Source organism: Bubalus bubalis, chromosome 4 (genome assembly GCF_019923935.1).
Source record: "Bubalus bubalis isolate 160015118507 breed Murrah chromosome 4, NDDB_SH_1, whole genome shotgun sequence".
Taxonomy (NCBI): domain Eukaryota; kingdom Metazoa; phylum Chordata; class Mammalia; order Artiodactyla; family Bovidae; genus Bubalus; species Bubalus bubalis.
This window is the reverse complement of record NC_059160.1, coordinates 110,204,751-110,227,533: the sequence shown is the minus strand read 5'-3', so window position 1 is coordinate 110,227,533 and position 22,783 is coordinate 110,204,751. Positions and strand designations below refer to the sequence as shown.

The 22,783-nt window shown below is 36.8% G+C and overlaps 1 protein-coding gene across 1 annotated transcript in view; it reads left to right on the top strand.

The window, feature by feature from the left end:
- Positions 1-22,783, top strand: part of OTOGL (otogelin like) — a 198,463-nt gene that overhangs the window by 38,274 nt on the left and 137,406 nt on the right. The window contains exons 7-12 of the mRNA XM_045165523.1: positions 3,063-3,184; positions 6,887-7,092; positions 13,247-13,374; positions 13,735-13,841; positions 21,539-21,645; positions 22,380-22,505. Coding sequence (XP_045021458.1) covers positions 3,063-3,184; positions 6,887-7,092; positions 13,247-13,374; positions 13,735-13,841; positions 21,539-21,645; positions 22,380-22,505 — 796 coding nt within the window. The remainder of the gene's footprint in view (positions 1-3,062; positions 3,185-6,886; positions 7,093-13,246; positions 13,375-13,734; positions 13,842-21,538; positions 21,646-22,379; positions 22,506-22,783) is intronic.

Genomic DNA, 22,783 nt, shown 5'->3' with positions numbered 1-22,783 from the left:
TCATTCTCCTGTGCCAATTGGGACTGGTTGCTTTTGAGCCTACTGTACACCTAGCATTTGGAATTTCTTTTCACATTTTCCTGGTGAGTTTCATTCTTCTCTCTCCTGTATTGGATTCCTTGTTTCTTGTGCTTAGTCACTCAGGCATGTTTGACTCTCTGCGGCTCAGTGGACTGTAGCCTACCAGGCTCCTCTGTCCATGGAATTTTCCAGGCAAGAATAGTGGAGCAGGTTGCCATTTCCTATACCCGGGGATCTTCCTGACCCAGGAATAGAACCCGCATCTGTTACATCTCCTGCATTGACAGGCAGATTACCCCTAGAGCCACCCTTGTTTCTTAGGTCCTGTGAAATGTCTAGCAGTTCTTGAATTTTTGTTTATAATTGAGACATAGGCTCTGAAAAGCTTGTTGGATGCTCTGCTCACGTGGACAGTGCTTGTTCGTAGTGCTTTCTGGAGAGGGACACTTGTGTGTGGACACTTGAAGGGGCAGGAATCCTTTCCAGTCTTAACCAGTTTAACTCAAACTAGACACCCCTGATTTCAAGTTCCTGGAAAACAACTTGGGCAGACATCTTATTGTTTAGACTACCTGCTCCTTGGAGTACATGCCTATCTTTTGTAGCAACAATTAAGATGGCCTTGATTAGTGAAGGCAAGTGATGGATTTGACTAGTGGTTACTCACATCTCAAAGTGCATAGGAGAGAAATTTTTGAAGTCTTGCAAATCACTTTCAGAATTTAAAAATTCAATTCCTTCTGATTTCTGATCATTTTGTGTATGATCTTTTAAAATGTACCCTCTCTTTACAGAAATTTTTAGTTCTTCTCTTTATCCCCAACATTCTGAGATGTCATGTGAGTTGCTCTTTTTTTCATACATTGTGCTGGGTACTTGATGAGCCCTTTCTAGCATTTCAAACAATTCAGTTTTGGAGTAAGATTTATTTCTTAATTTCCTCTCTTTTAGTAATTTTGTAGCTCAGATATTGGAGCTCCTGTTCTGAGTGACTGATTCCTTAATTTTCTCACTGATTCATTTCTCTTTTCCATCTTTTTGCTTTTTTGTTTTAATATTTCTTTCCAATTATTAGATATTTATTTTCCATAGTTATATTTCAATTATAAGTTTTTCCTATATTATCAATATCTAATCGCTTATTTTTATTCCTTGAATTTCACTTTTAGCATCATTTTTTTTTCTTGTTTCATAAATGGCATTTTCTCACTTTTCTCCCTAAAGATACCAATTATGGATTTTTGAAAGTTTATTTTTCTGAATTGTTTTTGACTCCTTTAGTCTCCTTATTTTGGTTTATTTGGCATCCACCTTTAATGTTGAAGGCTTTCATCAAATGATCCATGAATGTTTATTCACATTTGAGTATTAAGTTCTAAAAGCTGGTTAGAAGCTCTGAATATGTGGATGGGGACTTTCTTGCCTAGTGGGAGACTGAGCAGAGAACCTCTAGTTTCATTAAATAAGCCTCAGATATTGGTATCTGTGGGGCTTCCCATGTGGCTTCGATGGTAAACAATCTGCCTGCAATCAGAAAACCCAGGTTCAATCCCTGGGTTGGGAAGATCCCCTGGAGAAGGAAATGGCTACCCACTCCAGGATTCTTACCTGGAGAATTCCATGGACAGAGGAGCCTGTACAGTCCATGGGGTCGCAAAGAGTCAGACATGACTGAGCAACTTTTACTTTCACTTCATTAGAATCTGTACATCTTTTTCCATTTTGTTTCTTTAAGGAAAATCTTCCATTATCCTGCCTGAAGTCCTGTGTCTGGATTCCTGGATACTGAGAACATTTTTGTTATACTTCTGCTTTAGACTTTTGCATTTGCTATTCCTTTTGCCTAGAATAGTCTAAATATCCATATGGCTTGCTCCTGTATCTCCTTCATCTTTACTACTAGAATTTCCTCTTCTCAGTGAGGCTTTTGTTGGCCATTCAACCTAAACTCCCCCTACCCCACTGCCAACAACCCTTGATACACACGCTCTTTGTCTCTTTTCTCCATTTAATATTTCTCCATGTCATTTAGCCCAGGATATATTTCAGTTACATGTAATTTTATTTTTTATTGACTGTTTTCCTCTAATGAAATTCATTTCATGAGGACAGGTATTTTAGTCTGTTTTGTTTGACTAATACATCTCCAGAATCTAGAACAGTCCTCAGTACACAAGTGATCGGTAAAATTTGCCTATTAATCACTAAATTAATATATATTACATTCCTGCAATATTAAAATTTCATATTATCATTGGTGATTTTCCTTATCACTTTTAAGCTTTGAAAGTTCTTTCCTATCTATAGTAGTAGCTATAGATAGTATAGTAGTATCTATACTACTATAGTATCTATCTGTAGTTACCTATATTTTTTTCAGTTATTTTCTGGTGTTATTATTTGGACCTTTAGAGGTTTATGTTCGTGGTGGAGTAAGAGAATCGAATATTCCTCTTCTCCTTTCTTCCTCTCCCCCTCTCTTTTCTTCCTTACTTAAAGAGATTTTTTTTTTACTAGTAAACTAATTTTCTCATCAAATTTTTGATAATTGCTCTTTCCTAAAGTGCCCACACAATTTTATTTTTAGAGAGTTTTAGTTACTTTTGCAACCTTTAAACATTACTCTATGTAGAACTTGAAGCTCTATTTCATGATTTTCTGTTTCATGAACAGGTAAAAATTATGGACATGAAAATTACAAATGTGTTTCTTGGTGGTGCCCTACTGTCTTCCTATCAGAACTATTTTTTTTTTTCCAGTACATACCACTTAGTTTTAGAATATTACATCCTGCATGTAAAGATTCAGCTCATTTAAATAAGTTATGCTTGTACTTTATGAAACTAATTCTGTTGTCTGATTTCTGAGGTCAGTATCTTTTTTTCTCTTGGAAATCCTAAATGTAGTTATAATTTTGTAAAGGGTCGTGGAACTAATGCCATAACACTGTAGACATGCATTGTGGACTTAATAACGCAAATGAAAGCATGTATATGTGTTGTTGTTGGTTTCTGTGCTTTCTCTTTTTTTCTCCCTTTAAGGTTCATAATAGCCCTAAATGCCTTGGTTCAGTGTATTATTGTTATCGCTCGATCAGCTTGTTCTTTTCAGACCAAGAAGAAATTCGAATTTATGGGCATGAAATAAAAAAGAATGGGATCAGGTAAGATATGATAAATGATATAGTGAAATCATCACAGATTAACAGAATTTCTAAATATCTCACTCTGGAACTGAATGTGGAGAGTGGGAAGAGAGGATTTCTTCAACAGTAACCTTTGAGTTAGGCTTCCCAGGTAGTGCTGGTGGTAAAGAGCTCTCCTGCCAATGCAGGACACGTGTGAAACACAGATTCGACCCCTGGGTTGGGAAGATCTCCTGGAGAAGGGAACTGCTACCCACTCCAGTATTCGTGCTTGGAAAATTCCATGGACAGAGGACTATGGTGGGCTCTGGTCCATGGGTCGCAAAGAGTCGAACACAACAGCAACATTCAAGTTATAGCATTTGCTGTTATCCTTTAGTTGCTAAGTCATGTCTTTTCGACCCCATGGACTATAGCCTACCAGGGCGCTCCATGCATGGAATTTCCCAGGCAAGAGTACTGGAGTAGATTGCCATTTCCCTCTCTGGGGATTTTCCTGACCAGGGGTTGAACCCATGTCACCTTCAGTAGCAGGTGGAATCTTTACCACTGAGCCACCAGGGAAACCCTAAGTTAGAGCATACAGACATCAAAATTTCAGTAGCTCTAAAGCTAGCCAGGTAACAAGAAATCTTAACAGTTTAGTCTCCCTAACGTTTGTGCAGGATACACATACACTTACATTGGTAGAAATAAGATTGTTACATCTACTTGTAAGAGAGATTAAGGAGAAATCCTCATAGTTCAACTCTTAAATTATTTTTTGCCATCTTTCATAAATTTTTTCTTCTTCTTTTTTTAAACAATCAAAATAAAACTAAACCTCTGAAAATCCTTTCCGAGTTGTGTAAATGAAGTTTAGGTGTCAGGATTTTCGGTTAGAGTTAGGGTCAATAAATAACTGGCCTTGAATAGATAAGAGAGGGCCCCACTTCTAGAATTGAAACTTTTGGGGAAATGGATGTTAATTTATTTGATAGAAGGAATTTATTTGATAGAAGGTTTTGTACATTTTAAAGTAGAAGTCCAGTGTAATAATCTATCTTCCAAGCTTAATAAGTATAGAAATACCCAATTTTAAGTTGCCTCTCAACCCTTGACACTCTCTCTTTTCTCTGCTTGATATTTCTCCTTCATGTCATCAAGCATAGTGTATATTTTAGTTATATTTTGTCATAAATTTTATTAACTGTTTTCCTCTAATAGGGCATTTTTTTTATGAGGGCATGTATTTTTTTTTTTTCTGTTTTGGCTGACATTACTTTGTCAAGAAAAGTAAATTATGTGATAGAACAATTCTATCCATCATTCAGAATTCACCAGCAAGTGTTTGAACCATGGGAATTCTTTCTGCTACAATAGCTGTACTAGCCTATGAGCTTCTTTCTCAATTTAGATTCCTCAAGAGGCAGCAGGTGGCAGCAGAAAGGCTTTAGATGAAGCACCAGGGGAGGCAGGCTCTGACCCAGGCTTTGTCATAGGCGGACAACCCCAAGCAGCCCCTCCTGGGCTTATTTTCTTGATCAATTGGGTTCTGTACTTTTCAATTTCTTATAAAAGAAAGCTTATCCATTTGAATGGGAAGATAATATATTTACATATGTATTTCTTAGAGCTGAATTTAAATAGTGGTTTAGGATTTTTATATGGAATTTGGGGTAGCATAGTGGGGACAGGGGAGCCTGGTGGGCTGCCGTCTATGGGGTTGCACAGAGTCAGGCACGACTGAAGCGACTTAGCAGCAGCAGCAGCAGTGGGCACTTAAAATAATAGTTTTATAAAACATAAGTGTCATTCAACTAGATTTTCAAGAATACTAATTCTTTGTTAAATCTAGGAGATCACATTTAAATTTTAACTCAGAGAAAATATTTCTTTGAAGATTTCCATTTGTATAATAAAAAGAAGATGGTTTCCTTATTATTCAGCTAAATTGCTTATAATAATGCTCTTCTTGGCCTAGGGCCTATCTCATAGCAGGTGCTAGAGAAATGTTTACCAAAAGGAAATCAAATGTGTGAGACCTGCACCTCGTATTTTACCTTTCTCGATTTCAGTTGCCTCCCCTGTGAAACGAAGGGTTTTGGTACATATGCACCTGTGAATAATTTTCAGAATGAATCTGTGCATTCATTTTAGTTTGCATTGTTATTGTCTCCTGCCTGGGTTGCAAGGGGTTTTTCTTAAATTTATGGGATATTATCAAATCTTTAGAATCACCACTCATCTCTACCAGCATCTTTTATTTTGTTTTAAAAAATTGTGTACTTAATCAAATTTACTGTGAAAGAGATCACGTGACAAATGACTAAACCAAGGAATACGCACAGCAGAACTGTACCTCCCTGCAGTGAGCATCCCATGGCAATGGAATATCTTTATAAAACATGACTCATTTTTCTCAAGTATAGCTTTTGTAAACTTGCAAACTTCAAAAATATTATTCATACTAACTTTTACCTTCAATTTAAAATGAATTTCTTGTGTTTTTAATTTTAATAAGTATAGATTATGACAGGAAAGTCTTCTTATTTATTCTTCGATGTAAATTTTAGTTATTTTCTTATTCTTAAAATGAAATCTTATGACTAGATAATTATCCACAAACATGCTTGCGCAAACGATTACAGACATTTGAATCGTTTCTTTGGGGACTGATACTGCTGCTGCTGCTACGTAGCTTCAGTCGTGTCCGACTCTGTGCAACCCCATAGACGCCTATCCCTTTGTTAATGAGTATTCTTAATTTTATAGTTTTTATTTCATGAAGCCATGTTCACTTCCTGGAGAGGAACTCAATAATTTAAAATTTTTGAGAGAAATATTTGAACATACCTACTCACCTCTCATCTTACTCACATTATTGTTTGTAATTTTCAGTTAGCATGGCTATTTTAGTAAAAATGATTTTTTTCCCTCATTTGCTTAATTACTAACACCTGCTCTTTCCTGTAATACTTTCTGATGGAAGGAGGACAGTGTTCTTTCAAAAGCATTCTAGGTGACTTACTGTGCTTTTACAATGCCTAACTGTTTCCTTCAGTTCTCTTATGTCTCTTGGTTCTCTCGTATGTGTACGTGTTTGGGAAAAATGAAAAGACTAAACATTGGATCAGGAGTTTAACTATTCAGTGTGACCCTTGCTTAAATAGATCAAATTGTATGCAACTTAAAAATTATGAATATAATCCCTATGCAATACTGCATGGAAAGTATCTTTATTCTTAAAGATATACTTTGCAGCATTAAAGCTGTAAATCATAATTAATCATGCCTAGACTTTTTTTGTGGGAAAATGATGAGTTGTATCAAAGTGATATTTTGGGGATAGGAGCTCTTAATTCCTTATAGCCAATTTTAAAACAAAGTTAAACAAAATCACACTCAAGCAATGTGTTTACATACTTTGAGCATTGTTTATTCTTACTTCAAAATTGTTGAGCAGCATTTTTAGATTATCTTAAACTCTCTGGAAGTATAAAATCTAAATACGTATGCAGAAATAGGTATAATTTTTCCTGCATTTGTTTCAATGTTAAAATTTCAAAAATGTTGAGATTTTCTATAGGGTGGTTCCTTGGGAAATCTAATTGCATGGTTTATTCAACAATTTTGAATAATAATTATCTTTTATTTCTCAGTCACTTCAAGGAAGAAATAGATCATCTGTAATTGATGTTTCATCATAATTCTTAGATTGCCTGTGTTCTGTTTTTCAAGTTTAACATTGCCTCAGACAATTGGACAGGTTTTCATTGAGAAACTAGCTGACTATATTCTGGTGAAAACAACCTTTGGATTTTCATTGGCTTGGGATGGAATATCTGGAATTTACTTGAAGCTGTCTGAGGAGCATAAAGGGAAATCATGTGGCCTGTGTGCAAACTACAATGGCATTCAATCTGATGATTTCATCATTCAGCAAGGTGAGCCAGGGGAGGAGGAGAAATGGCTGGGTACCTCTGAGGTCTTTCTGTACCTATCACTCTGTTTATATACCCAGAAGGGTACAAAACTTGTTCTAGGTTGGGTAAAAAATGGTAGCTATTACTTGCCTGCCTACATGATTTTAAGTGACATTTGAACAGGAAAATGTTTTTGTGTCATTCTTGAAATCCATGAGCTAATTTACATTTGTTAAATTAATACAAGTCAGGTCTTACTCATGTAACAAATACTAACTGAGCATTTACTTTGTGTCTGGCACTGTTATAGGAGCTTAGGATATGTCAGGGAACAAAGCAAAAACTCCTCCCTTCTTGGGGCTTATATTTCAGTGATTCAAACCCATTTGGGGCAAACTTGTCTACTTTTGGACAAAGCATATTTTGCTTCTAGTCTGGATAGGAATAAATTAAATGATTGCCACACAATAGTTTTGTGAATATAATAAAATGTAAGCAGAATTTATAAAAGTAGAAAAATAACTTGGAAAGATTTTTTTTATCATGTATGATGATGTACACATCATTCACTCAACTTCATTCTAAGTCATGAAACGAATCTTGGTGAGCTATTAAAAACAGGTTCTGTTTTAGTATGGGTACTAGTGTGCAGTGGCAACAAGATAGAATTACAGGACTCACTCATGATTTGCAGCCACATATAAATGTGTAATAAAAAAGAATGCTGTGCTTAGTGCCAGCAGACCTGGCTTTGAATGTTGTTCTAAGTCTTACAAGTTTTATAACTTGAGGCATCTCAATTAATCTCTCTGATAGTTTCTTCAGCTGTAAAATAGGGATTAAAATAATTTGGAACTCACAATATTCTTAATAATAATAACATAGATTCCTACTATTTATAGTAATAGTTAATATGAGTACATGGGCTTCCCAGGTGGCTCAGTGGTAAAGAATCTACCTGCTAAGCAGAAGACGTGAGTTTGATCCCTGGATCAGGAAGATCCCCTGGAGAAGGAAATGATAACCCACTCCAATATTCCTGCCTGGGAAATCCCTTGGACATAGGAGCCTGGCAGGCTACAGTCCATGCGGTCAGAAAAAACTGGACATGATTTAGTGACTAAACAACAAAAACAATATGATTACATAGCTATGTTATTCCCAACTCTTACAACATCATTCATGAAAGTGAAAGTCGCTCAGTCATGTCTGACTCTTTGCAACTCCATGGACTATATAGTCCATGGACTTCTCCAGGCCAGAATGGAGTGGGTAGCCTTTCGCATCTCCAGGGGATCTTCCCAACCCAGGGATCGAACCCAGGTCTCCTGCATTGCAGGTGGATTCTTTACCAGCTGAGCCATGTAAGGTGGGTGGTATTTTCTTAATTGTACAGTGAGGACACAAGGAGATGTGCCTGATGTGACACAGCTTGTAAATGGTGCTATCAGAATTGAGCTATAGCTCCAACTCGCTCCCAGTGCTATGCCTAGATAAACATGAGAGATATTGAATTTAATCTGTAAACTGTTATATAATACTTTTTGTTTTACATTATAAAATTAATAAGAGTTGCCCATATGTTGTGTTTTAAGGGAATGAAAGTCCTACTTAGAGTGTGATTCTGGAATCAAATTCTGCTTTGCCACTTATTAAACTTTCTAAGTTTAATGGTATACTAGTAGTGTATACTTCATAGAGTTGCAAGGTTTAAATGAGATAATCTGTGTAAAATACTTAGTACAGTGCCTGGCTTGGCAAATTGTTAATTACTGTTATTTACTGTTAATTATTATGTTAATTATTTACTGTTATTATTAATTACTGTTAATTACTGGCTAATTTATAGTCATCTCCAAGTGCTCTCAATAAGCCTATAATGGAGCTAACAGGAAAATGTTTGATTGAAGACATTGCTTTAAAAGGCCCTTGTTAATATGCTAACATTTTCCCTGGATGGATACTGCTTCATCAGTGTTAGTTTACTAGTAGCTAAAGAGCAGGGCTTCAGGGAGTCAGTTTTCTTACATAAAAAATGGAGATAATAATAATAACCCTGAGGCCTTTCCAGATTGTGAGGATCTAATGAGAAAATGTAAATGAAAGTGTTTCAAAGTGAGCACAATACAAATATGCAGCAGAGAGATCATCCTGAAATGGTGTTTTGCATCCAGTTGGGTATTTAGAAATGAGAGAGTTCACAAAGTTGGCATGTTGAGACTATATTAGGAAGTAGGGTTTTGGACCCAGGCAGAACCAATTAGATGTTAATTATTGATTTCTTTTTCTTCTGTATCAAAGCTTTATGAGTATTGCTGAGAAAAGAGTTAAAGAAGACTGCTATGGGTAACTTCCCCGGGAACATTTAGGGAGCATGGTCCAGAAACTAGGGTGGAAAATAGCATCTGCTCTTGTTAGAGGCAGAGAGATTCAGATTAGGATTTGAGTGAAAAATCAGACAGACTTTGGTAAGCTGGAACATGGAATGGTTGCTCGCAGTGACATAATTGGGCTGCATGTAGAGGACTGTTAGCAGGTTATTTGTGGGAGAAGACCAGAAGGAGGAAACTGGACTGAATTATGGCTGAGCTGGCAGTAGGCAAGAAGGATCCTGGAAAGTATGTGGAAGAAGCCTGGAGAGAGATGTCAGCTTTTTCACAATTTTATTTAGTGTATAGTGTAAAGCAGGCTCCCAGGTGGCACTAGTGGTAAAGAACCTGCCTGCCAATGCAGGAGATACAGGAGATGAGGATTCAATCCCCGGGTCAGGGAGATCCCCTGGAGGAGGACACAGCAACCCACTCCAGTACCCTTGCCTAGAGAATCTCATGGACAGAGGAGCCTGGTGGGCTACAGTCCATAGGGTCGCAAAGAGTTGAATATGACTGAAGCGACTTGGCACGCCGTAGTGTAAAGCAGAATTATTTAAAAAACTAACTTGCAATAATTTATAAGGATGTGACTAGAACCTGCCTATTGATTTTCTTCCATACTGTAATAATGCAAGAAGATGTCCGTTGTTGAGCTGTATTACCTTTAGCTTAAAGATGCCCAGTATTCATATATTCCCTCCCTTTTGAACCTTCCTCCCATCTCCCATACGTGTACCTAAGGCTGATTCATGTTGAGGTTTGACAGAAAACAAGAAAATTCTGTAAAGCAATTATTCTTCAATAAAAAATAAATTAAAAAAAAAGATACCTAGTATTTTCTTGAAACAGTCTGTTCTTTGCTGATTAGATAAATCTTTAGAGGCAGAGCGGGAGTTTGACTGAATATGATTGAATTCATCGTTTCTTAACAGTGATTAAAATTGTATTTCTCTGTGCATTCCTATGCATTCTTCAGGCATGATTTCACAAAGAAATGAGCCTTTTCAGAATTTCTGTAGATATAGAAAGATTTAAGTTTGTTGTCTAGTTGAGATTCTTATTCCATAATTCATGTCTATAGCTAGCTACACATCATCATAGAACCCCTGATTTTCTCTTGTTTTTCCAGCATAATAATTAATAGTGTCTCTCTTTCACTCTCACAAGTGTCCCAATATGGACAATAAATTACTTCGTTTGTAGCACATTTTATATGAAGCATTTTAATTTTAGTTTTGCAGGCTTCAAGACCACCAGTTGGTTTGGATTTAAAGTCTCATAGTAATGCAATGCAGTGTAATAAAAATAGCTGAATATGTGGTTAAAAGTTGGAATTAAAATGACCTCTACAGGATTGCCCAGGTTGTTTAGTTACATTAAAATTTGTTTATAAATATGGAAAAAAGTTGGCCCTAGGACATATTTTTGATTCTTCAGACCTTTAAAATATGCTGGAGACTTCCCTGGTTGTCTGGCAATTAAGAATCCACTTTGCAAAAAAAAAAAAAGAATCCACCGTGCAGTGCAGGGGATGCAGATTCGATCCCGAGTAGGTGAACTGAGATCCTCCATGTGGAGCATCTAAGCTGGTGCATCACAACTAGTGTCCACGCACCGCAACAAAGGATCTGCATGACACAACGAAGGTCCAGACGTGAACGTGAAGTCGCTCAGTCGTGTCCGACTCTTTGCAACCCCATGAACTGTAGCCTACCAGGCTCTTCAGTCCATGGAATTTTCCAGACAAGAGTATTGGAGTGGGTTGCCATTTCCTTCTCCAGGGGATCTTCCCAACCCAGGGATAGAACCCGGGTCTCCCTCACGGCAGGCAGATGCTTTACCGTCTGAGCCACCAGGGAAGCTCCTGAGTGCAGCACAAAAAGCCAACGCAGCCAAATAAATAAATACATATTTTCAAAAAGACCTTTGAAGGAAAAACTTATGATGATGCTTTGAAATGAAATGTGACTATAAATTTATTTAAAAGGAACATTAGTTTTCCCTTCATTTTGATATTTGGCAAAACTAATACAATTATGTAAAGTTTAAAAATAAAATAAAATTGAAGAACAACAAAAAAAAATTAAGTATGTTAGATCCAACCTATACTTTGTGGAGTATGACACATTTCCAACAATATCAGAGAATGAGGTGGATCAAACATCTAGGATTCTAATAATCTATTTAATAAACATGGCAAACTTCCTTGTATTTATTTGTTCCCTTATTTAGCAAATATATTTTGAGCACCCACTCTATACAAGATAGTAAACTAGGGATCCAGCAATAGGATAGCTTAGAGAAGCTCTCCCCCTTCATTTAGTAGAAGGCAAAATAAATAAAGAGACAAATTAAAACACAATTTTTGTGAGCAGTAGCAGCTGTGAAAAAAGGGGGAAAGGAGACTGATAGACCAGTGTTTGTTTAGAGGATCTAGATCACATGCCAGAGAAAGCTTCTCTGAGGAGGTCATACTGAATAGAATTCCACATGAAGTCAGGGAGAGAGCAGAGGGAAAGTTGAGGGGAAGAGTGATTTTGAAGGAGGAGATGCAAGAGCAAAAGCAGAAGCAGGGTGGGAATGAGCATGAGTGAAGAATGGTATAAAGCCTGAAAGGTTGGAGTTGGTTGACCAAGAATAGGAGTGGAAGATGTAAGAGAGTTGGAGTGGGATAGAGTGGATGAGGAGGTAGGGAGTCGGGGGAGTGCAGAGGCAAGATCAGAAAGTCTTTCAGGCCCCAGTAAAGTTTGGGATTTTATACTAACAGAGCAAAGCTTTCTTATGGATAAACTTCCACAATCTTTCCAACAATTGGTAGTAGTAAGTAGACATCTTCCTGTCTGGAAGAAACTGAGAGTAGTGAACCACTCGACTTGCTATATTTGATTCTCTTGGTGCAGTAACTTGTATTGCATGGTAGACATGTGGCTGTGTATATCTCAGTGGTGGAGAAGCTAACACTCAGACATGAAGGCTAGCTGTTAGATGGAACTTCAAGATGTCATCATGTTTGGATCTGCTAAGGAATCATGGTTTCAGATTCTGCCCTTGTCTGAATATGGGGCAGAATTCACTTTCATGTCAGGCCCTGAACTTGTCCTCGGACGGGTAGACGGCCCAGAGTGCTCTCCAGCAACAGTCTGCTTGTTGCTGCTGTACAATGGCTCCTGAATCTTGCTTCAGAATAATGCTGGGAAGGTATGTGGATTCTTAATCTGTCTTGAGCATCTTTAGAAACACTATTCATCATATTCACATGAAATGAATTCACTTCTTAGTCCCCTCTTCTCCAGCTGTCTTTTCCAGTTTTTCATTGCCTGTATGACCATCCTCTGACATCTCCACGAGGGCGCTAGGTACCGCCTAAATGAAGCTACAATTTTAGTAAGGTTCTGACTAATGTCAACTAGAATGAAAGGGCTGTTTGAAAATTTTTATACCCAATTTTACTTATGTTTTTAGTTTTATGCATACTTTTCTCCTCTTTGCAGTATACACTACAGGCTAATTAGTACTTTACTGGTATGCAAGTGGTGCCACTCACTTTCAACCCTCCCCCATGTTCCTTCAGTGAAGTTTGCTTTTTCTACTCCAATGGTATTATTGGTATTTGGTACTTAAACTTTGTTCAGTGTATTTTTATGGATATTATGCTAAAGTAATTCTATAGTCTAATATCATTGGTAATTATAAAGTTACTGAGTTTAGCTTTTTGACCAGAAATTTTATGTTGGTGAACTGTGTGTTTGTGGAAAGTGATCCTATTACACATATTTTTTTGTGTGTGTGTTTGTGTGAAATAGAGGACTATACAGAAGACATTGCTGTGTTTGCAAATACTTGGTCGGTGCAAACTCCAGATGATACCAAATGTGTACCCACACCCTCAGATTTTCCAAATCCTTGCTCCAGCGGAATGCCAGCATTTGAGGTAAATATGATGTGAAAAAATTTGGCATGTTGGATACAGCACACGTATAATTGTATTTGTATGTTTCACACTAAGCATTTTTAGTGTAAACACAACATAATTAAACACTATTAAATTCCAGAAATGTAATGCAAGAAGAATAAATTTGTGTTTACTTCCAAAACGATGAATGCAACGAGCTTCATAAAAGTGGTGCTCATTATGAAAATAGTTAGAAAATGTTGTTTAAATTTATAAGCCTACATACCTTCTCTTTCCTAATAAGAACAGAGAATCTTGCAAATAGATCAATGGAAAAAAAATGAGAGTACATGCATATCATTTAGTATGTTCTAGTGACTGCCATCTTTTTCTGCATAGGCAATCTTCTTCAAGTGTCAGATCCTGTTGCAATTTCCCTTTTTGAGCTGCCATGAATATATTGATCCATATTTGTATATTGCCAGCTGTGTTAATGATCTTTGCAAGTAAGTGAAATAATTAGCATTTATAATGAATTCTTTTATCCAAAAGAAGAGCAAAAACCATTCTATAACTTTACTATCTCAGCAGTTGACGGGATGTAGTGGGAAATGTAAAACATAAGCTGTGCTAGAGCTATTAGAAACTTACTGGGTAATAGTCACATTGCATTTGGAAATATGTGATGATAATGATGATGATGGTGATGAAAGTTGCTCAGTCGTATCTGACTCTTTGCAACCCCATGGACTGTATAGTCCATGGAATTCTCCAGGCCAGAATACTGGAGTGGGTAGCCTTTCCCTTCTCCAGGGGATCTTCCCAATCCAGGGATCGAACCCAGGTCTCCTGCATTGCAGGCAAATTCTTTACCAGCTGAGCCACTAGGGAAGCCTGAAAATATGTGGGTTATTTTGAAATAGCTCTTGATATTGATTTCTAACATAATTTCACAGTGATAAGAGAACATACTTGTATGATTTCAATACCTTTAGGCCGTGAAACTTCTTGCAGCTTGTTTTATGTCCCTGGATATGTTCCAGTGTCTCCTAATTTATAGTCTATGGGAATTTGAATAGAATTTGTACCCTACTGTTGTATGAAAATTGTATAAGTCTTAATTATTTTTCATTGGTTCATGATGCTTTCCAGGTCTACCATATCCTTCTACTTTTCTGTATATTCATTCTATTAATTTTTGAGTTTGATATTGAAACTCCAACTAAAAGAGTCTAAATAATAATGAAAATATGAAAAAATGAGATACAAGTTATATTGATGATAAAGTTACAGATTCTGCTAAGACCATTGCCTTATGTATTGCCTATGTGTATAACTGAAAGAAATGCTAAATATAAGTAGAAAATTAGGAAAAATAAACATATAATATTTTTCACACCAAGGTTACAGGCTCCTGCATTCACTCCTGGGGTAAGAACACCAGACAAAGGTGGTTGTCTAGGGAGTAAATTCAGTGAGACTCATCATAATATATTCATCAATATAGATTACCATTATTGAAGTCTTTTTATTTTTTTCAAAAATTTAACAAGTAAAAGATACATGCACACCAATATTCATAGCAGCACTATTAACAATAGCCAAGATATGGAAACAATTTAAGTGTCCATGAACAGATAAATGGATAAAGAGGATGTGGCATAAGGGGACATATGTATATGTATGGCAGATTCATGCTGATGTATGGCAAAAACCAACACAATATTGTAAAGCAAATATCCTTGGATTCAAACTAAATTAAGAAAAAAGTTGTGACATATCTATATATTCCACGGAATACTACTCAGTCACAAAAAGAATGAAATAATGCCATATGCAGCAACATGGACGAACCTAGAGAATATCAGGCTAAGTCAGAAAGAGAAAGACAAATACCATATGCTATCACTTACATGTGAAACCTAAAATATTATGCAAATGAACATGTTTATGAAACAGAAACAGACAATCACAGAAGACAAGCTTATGTTACCAAAGGCAAAAAGCTGTGGGGAGGGATAAATTAGGAGTCTGGGATTAGCAGATACAAACTACTGTATATAAAATAGATAAAGAACAAAGTCCTGCTGAATAGAGCAGGGAACTGTATTCAACATCCTGTAATAAAACATAATGGAAAAGAAAATGAAAAAGAATGTGTATATATGTAGAGCTGAATCACTTTGCTATACACCAGAAACTAACACAACATTGTAAATCAGTTACACTTCAATTAAAAAAAAATTACCAAATGTATGTGATTGATTAGCTATCTTGAATGTTAGAGAGTATCTCAGGAAATGTTTAATATGCTTTTATTTTTTAAGTATTCCAAGAAGTATAAATAGTACATGGAAACATTGTTGTGAAAGACCAGGCTAATTTTTTGTTTGAATAAAACCTCTGAAATTAAATCCTGGTAGCTTGTTAGGAGGTTTAAGTTTACCAAAGGCAAAAACAAAAAGGAAAGGTTGAGGTACTGTGAAATTATGTTACTTATAATCACTCTCAGAGAAGGCGATGGCACCCCACTCCAGTCCTCTTGCATGGAAAATCCCATGGACGGAGGGGCCTAGTAGGCTGTAGTCCACGGGGTCGCTAAGAGTCCGACACGACTGAGCGACTTCACTTTCACTTTTCACTTTCATGCATTGGAGAAGGAAATGGCAACCCACTCCCGTGTTCTTGCCTGGAGAATCCCAGGGACGGGGAGCCTGATGGGCTGCCGTCTATGGGGTCGCACAGAGTCAGATATAACTGAAGCGACTTAGCAGCAGTAGCAGCAGCAGCATAATTACTCTGCCTTTAACTAGATTAAGATAATTATAAAAATAATGAATGCAATTATATTTTCCAGATAATAAAATGAGATTGTTTGGGATGCTTGTTAATTTTGAGTTAAGTACAGTTATACCTTTATTTGTATGTATAGTCTAAATTTCAGAGATTTTTTAACTAATGCAGGAGCTTTGAAAGAATATTCCCTCTGCCCAAAATATTGAGTGCTGACCTTTCTTTATATTTAACAACATTCTGTTCTCTATTTGGTTTTACTTTTCATTTAAGTGCTGTATTGTTATATCTCTGTTCTATCGGTCTATTTTGGAGGGATCTGTAGGTAGTCCATTGCCCTTATTTCTGGCAGATCCAGAAAAGTCATTCTCCATTTATTAGTTGGGATATTGTTAGGCTGCTTCAATTGGCAGAATATCAGGGGCTTCCATTAAATTGAATGCTTGTATTTCTCTCATGTGAAGTCCAGGCTGGCAAGTGGTCTTGGGTTCATAGAGTGTGTCTGCTCCACGAGTTTTCCATTGACTCAGTGATACTATTGGCTATGTTATCTCTCAGGGTCTAGGGTATTATTCTCAATTTCATTGTCAAAAACTGTCTCACCACTGCCATGTCCATCTTTTAGCCCTTAGGAAGGAAGAAAAGGAAATAAAGAACTGTCATAGCTCAGTCAGTAAGGAATCTGCCTGTGGTGCAGGAGACCTGGGTTCAATCCCTGGGTCGGGAAGATCCCCTGGAGAAGGAAATGGCAAACCCATTCCAGTATTCCTGCCTGGAAAATCCCATGGACAGAGGAGCCTGGTAGGCTACAGTCCATGGGGTTGCAAAAGTTGGACAGGACTTAGCGACTAAACCACCACCACCAGCATTTTTAAGACGAGATCTAGACGTTTCATGCACATTTTCACTTTTAACCCTTTGGCCAGAACTGAGAAACATGGCCACCCCTAGAAGTAAGGACAGCTGGGAAATGTTGTCTTTGGCTGGGCAGCCATATGCCCAGCAGCAACTTGCAGGTTCTAATATTAAAAGGAAGAGGGAACTGGGCACAAAATGTAGCCTATTGTACCTGCTTCATCTGAAATTTCATCATTAAGAAGTTAACGTTTTTGTCTCTTGAAATTTTGTTGTGTTTATGCTTTGAATTTTGAAACCTAGTTGCTTTCTTTAGAGCAAATAAAAACAGCAGAATAGTGAAACACCTTTACTTGTTGAAATCAACTGACATCTTAAGATATGTATTTGAGCTGAAGAAGCCAGGCAAAGCAGGCGTGTAAACCAAAGAAAAGACTATGCAAGTGAATAAGTGTGCATTGATAAAGTGGGAGAGGGAAGGTGCCAGAGTTGGCCTTTCAGTCTCCTCAATAGTCCATCCAGGACTACACCCACCTACATTCTTTTTCCCCTAAAGTAGATTCTGTTCATTTCTTATATTAAAGGACTGCCTCACAGGGATTCTATACCATGATTATATAATTATGAATCTGTTGAATACAAATTTCCTGCTTGGATTAGGATAGTATATTGAATTCAATTTAATACATATTTCCTGAGTGTCTATTCTGAGCTGAGCATTATGTCAAATCTTGGCGCAATAGAAACAATTTATTATGTTGATTTTTCATTTCTTTTATTTTACTTTAAAATTCTTTTTGTGTGTTGATGTATGGCAAAACCAATACAATATTGTAACGTAATTAGCCTCCAATTAAAATAAATAAATTTATATTAAAAAAATAAAATTCTATTTGTGAAGTATAATTGATTTACAATATTATATTAGTTTCAGGTATATAACAGTGATTGCTTATGTTTATGGATTATTTTCTATTTAGAGTTATTATAAAATATTGACTATATTCTCTACACTGTACATTACACGCTTGTATCTTGTTTATTTTATACCTAGTAGTTTGCGCCTCTTAACCCCTATTTTCTCCCATTTTGTCCCTCCCCAGCCCCTCTCCCTACTAGTTTGATAAGCACTAGTTTTGTTCTCTGTTTTTCTTTTGTTATATTTATTCATTTTATTTTTTAAAAATTTGACCTATAAGTGAAAACACACAGTATTTGCTTTCTTACTAAGCATAATATCCTTCAGGCCCATCCATGTTTCTGCAAATGGCAAAATTGTGTTACCTGTTTTGGCTGTGTAATATTCCATTTATAATATTCCATATATAATATTGTCTTTATCCATTCACCTGCTGATGGACACTTAGGTTACTTCCATATCTTGGCTATTATAATAATGCTATGTGCTAAGTCGCTTCAGTCATGTCTGACTCTGTGGGCTGAAGCCTGCCAGCTCCTTGACCATGGGATTCTCCAGGCACGAATACTGGAGTGGGTTGCCGTGTCCTCCTCCAGGGAGTCTTCCCAACCCAGGGATCAAACTCTTATCTATTATGTCTCCTGTATTGTCAGGCGAGTTCTTTACTACTAACTTCCCTGATGGCTCAGACTGTAAAAAACCTGCCTGCAATACAGGAGACCTGTGTTCAATCCCTGAGTTGGGAAGATCCCCTGGAGAAGGAAATGGCAACTCGCTCCAGTATTCTTGCCAGGAAAATCCCATGGACAGAGGAGCCTGGCAGGCTCTAGTCCCTGAGGTCACAAAGTCAGACACGACTGAGAAACTAACACTTTCACTTTTAGTGCCTCCTGGGAAGTATGGCAAAACAAAGTTGGGATGTTTCCAGAGCACAAAAAGTGTGGCTGGAGCATGGCGAATGGGAGAGAGAGGAGATGAAGTTAGAGAAGTAGGCAGGGTCTAGATTACCTAGAGTCTTAGAGCTCATAGTAAGGAGTATGAATTTTTGCTTGATCTTATTTCATATAACCTGACTATTCTCAGGAGATCTGAATTTGCCTTTTGCCTAGTTTCTTAACTTCTGCTTATTCCAGGTAGGTTGACTGTGTTTTAGCCTGGATTATGTTAGAATGTCAGTTAATTTGTTTAGAATGTAATAAATCAAGGGGGGAGAGGTAGTACAAAATGAAAACGCAAGGCCCCTTGTTAAAAAAAATTGCTAAGCATTCAAGATCGTGACAGCAGAGTGTTAAACAAGCACAGGATCCAACTAAGTGGCAGCCTTGTTAAGAGCAGAGCCTGTGTGACTGATGGCACAGGCCACATTCCCATGAAGCTGGTTCTGATCTTGATAAATTTTGCTTGAAAAAAATGAATGCCTTCTACTGATGAAAAATTAACGCTGCTTTGAACATTGATAAGCATGTATCTTTTCGAATTAGTGCTTTTGCTTTCTTCAGATATATACCCGAGAGTGGAACTGCTTGATCATCGGGTAATTCTATTTTTAGTTTTTTGAGGAATTTTCATTCTCTTTCCCCTAGTGGCTACACCGTTTTACCTTCCCACCAGCAGTTCACTTGAGTTCCTTTTCCTCCACTTCTTCACCAACAATTTGTTATTTGTTGTTGTTGTTGTTTTGAAAACAGCCATCCTGACAGGTGTGAAGTGATATCTCATTGTATTTCCCTGATGATTAGTGACGTTGAGCATCCTTTCAGGTGTCTGTTGGCCATGGAAACAGAAACACTTTAGAAATAGTCCCTGTCGTAGGAACTCAGATTCTCATGGGGCAGAAAAACAGGTTCTCAGCAATTGTACATGCTTTAAGTGCAAAGTACGGTGAGTGTGGAGGAGAGAACTACTAACCTCCTCAGGGAGTGCCTAGAGAAAATGATAGCTGGCTTGGAATTTGAAGGATGATACAATACCAGTCCTTGAACTCAGGTCCTCCTCATTCTGCTTCTAATAATGCTGAACTTAGCAGCAAGGAAATGCTTCTAATCTTGCCGCACACAAGTCAATCGATTTAAAAACAACCGTTACTTAATGAGTATTTTCCTTATTAAAGTTAACATCCAAAATGGAAAAATAAGCTAATTTTCCCCTCAGTAAATAATTTGTTGCCCAACTGTTGTTTTTTATGCAATGCCATATGTAATGTGCCTAGTACAGTTCCTAGTGTAACACAGACACAATAAACGATTTGGATAATAGTTGCGTTAGGTTGGAAAACCAATATTCAGTTACTTTATTAGCCTTCAAAGCCTCCATTAATTGTAGGAAGAAATGCATATGTTTAAAGTAAATCATAAATTTAACGTTTTTCGAAGAATTCAACGATTTTAACTTACCCTGTTTTTCAGAGACTTGTTTGGAGATTTAGAATATTTTCTGTGCTTCTGAAGTCTTCAGTCCTTTTTTTTATCCTAAAGCTTAGTTAATTGGACTAGATAATCTGCATGACTCCAGTTACAGTAACACGGGATAAGGGCAATTTGAGATCAGTGGTTTTTACAATAGAAATACTGAAAATGCGAAGGTCCACAAAATACAACATTCTTAAGGGTGTAAAGGTATTTGGCTATTTAGACTTTCATTTGGGTTGAAAAACAAGCCCACTATCTTATAAACACTGTTGATTTTATAGATGCCTTGTTAATCTGCTTTGGGAATTGGCTGACCTCTTATATTTGTTTGGGGGAGTTTCTAAGGTGATTATAAAAAAATACTTAGAGATGATTCATTCTTGGCAACATTAGCAAAGTAACTGGCTTTAGTAATTTATTTTTTTTTTTTTTGGCTTTAGTAATTTAAACCTGAGAGAATTAAAAATCTTTTAAATCTCAAATGAAATGCTGTTTATTTAATCCTTCACAAGTGCATATTATTAGTATTGATTTTATTCCAGCATGTAAACTATCAAGAGCATGGTGTCTTAGAAATCATTTTCATATTTTATGTTTTTATTGTGATAGAATTATTAAATAGGATTAATTAAAAATAATATTGATAAGATTTATTAAATTTTGAAAGGTCTGGGATGCTTTGTGTGGGAGCAAAAAAATACAAAGATTCTAGAAAAAAATGTCATAATTAAAATAGAAATCTTTTTCAGTATGGTTCTCCGTTGAATCCAAAGAAAAAATGGCCAAATTATTGAAAGACTTAAATGAAACAATTTACTTAGTCTTTTAAATCTGGGATCCCATGTTTATATATTTTCTATATTATTGGGGCTTCCCTGGTGGCTCAGACGGTAAAGCGTCTGCCTACAATGCGGGAGACCTGGGTTGGATCCCTGGGTCGGGAATTTCCCCTGGAGAAGGAAATGGCAACCCACTCCAGTACTCTAACCTGGAAAATCCCATGGACGGAGGAGCCTGGTGGGCTACAGTCCATGGGGTCGCTAGAGTCGGACACGACTGAGCGACTTCACTTCACTTCACTTCATACATTATATACATATATATAAGCTGACATCAACTAATATTAGAATATTCACTACATAGTCAGCTTTTCTCCAGAACAAGAGCTCAAGGGCACAGTTCCTGTCAATATTTCCTGTATGATTTTTGATGTCTTTTCACTTTCCAGAACTCATGATGATGAAACCTATTGTCGAGCGGCCACTGAGTATGCTAGAGCCTGTTCCCATGCAGGCTACCCTATTCAAGATTGGAGAGATGACTTTCCAGCATGCAGTATGTTTCCTTATTTTCCAGCCATGCCTGTGTACTTCTGTTAATTTTAGGCTTATCCTAGTACTCAAAACTTACCCTACTTGCCAAAACTAGTGAACTGCAAAGACTTGTTATTGATGTAATAATATTGGTAAACTTTTGAATACTTTTAAAACACTCTAATCTTTGTCTTTATCTGGCTTACTTCACTTATTATGATAATCTCTCACATATGTTGCTGCAAATAACTATTTCATTCTTTTTATGATTGAGTAATATTCTAAGATAAATACCATGCAATAATGTATACATGTGGAATCTAAAAGATAAAAAGAAACACATGAACTTATTTCTGAAATAGAAAAAGACTCACAGACACAGAAAACAAACCAAGGGGAAAAGAGAGGTGGGGGGAAGAATAAATCAGGAGGCTGAGATTAAAATATACACACTACTATGTATAAAATAGATAACCAATAGGGACCTACAGTATAGTACAGGGAACCATACTCAGTATTATGTGATAATGTATATGGGAAAAGAATCTGAAGAAGAATTTATATATATATGATATATGATATATATTATATATATATAACTGAATCACTGTGCTGTACACCCAAAACCTACACGATATTGTAAATCAACTGTACTTCAATAAAAGAATTTTAAAAAACAAACAAAAAAACACTGTAATCTTTTTCAAAGAGAGTTGAGTAGCGTTGACTCACTGCTCACCTGTTTGCCCGTTTTAGTCGACAAGTGTGATGACAGCCTTGTCCATCGGGATTGCATCAGTTGTTGCCCACCAACCTGCACGTTTGAGAAACAGTGTCTTGGGAGCAATCTCCATTGTCTTGATGGATGTTATTGCCCAGATGGTAAGTGCTTCGTGAAAGAAACTGTGTCTGCACTCATTGTGACTAGTACCCTGTGATCCAAGACTCATGTCTTAATGTCCTCTTTTGGGATGTTAGGGCTATTGCAAATTTTCTCTCCTTTTAGGATTTGATCCTTGAAATGACTATAAGGAATGGATGCTTTTCTTTAATAAAAGGCTTTGATCCCTGGATCAGGAAGATTCCCTGGAGAAGGAAATGGCAACCCACTCTAGTATTCTTGCCTGGGAAATCCCATGGACAGATGAATCTGGTGGGCT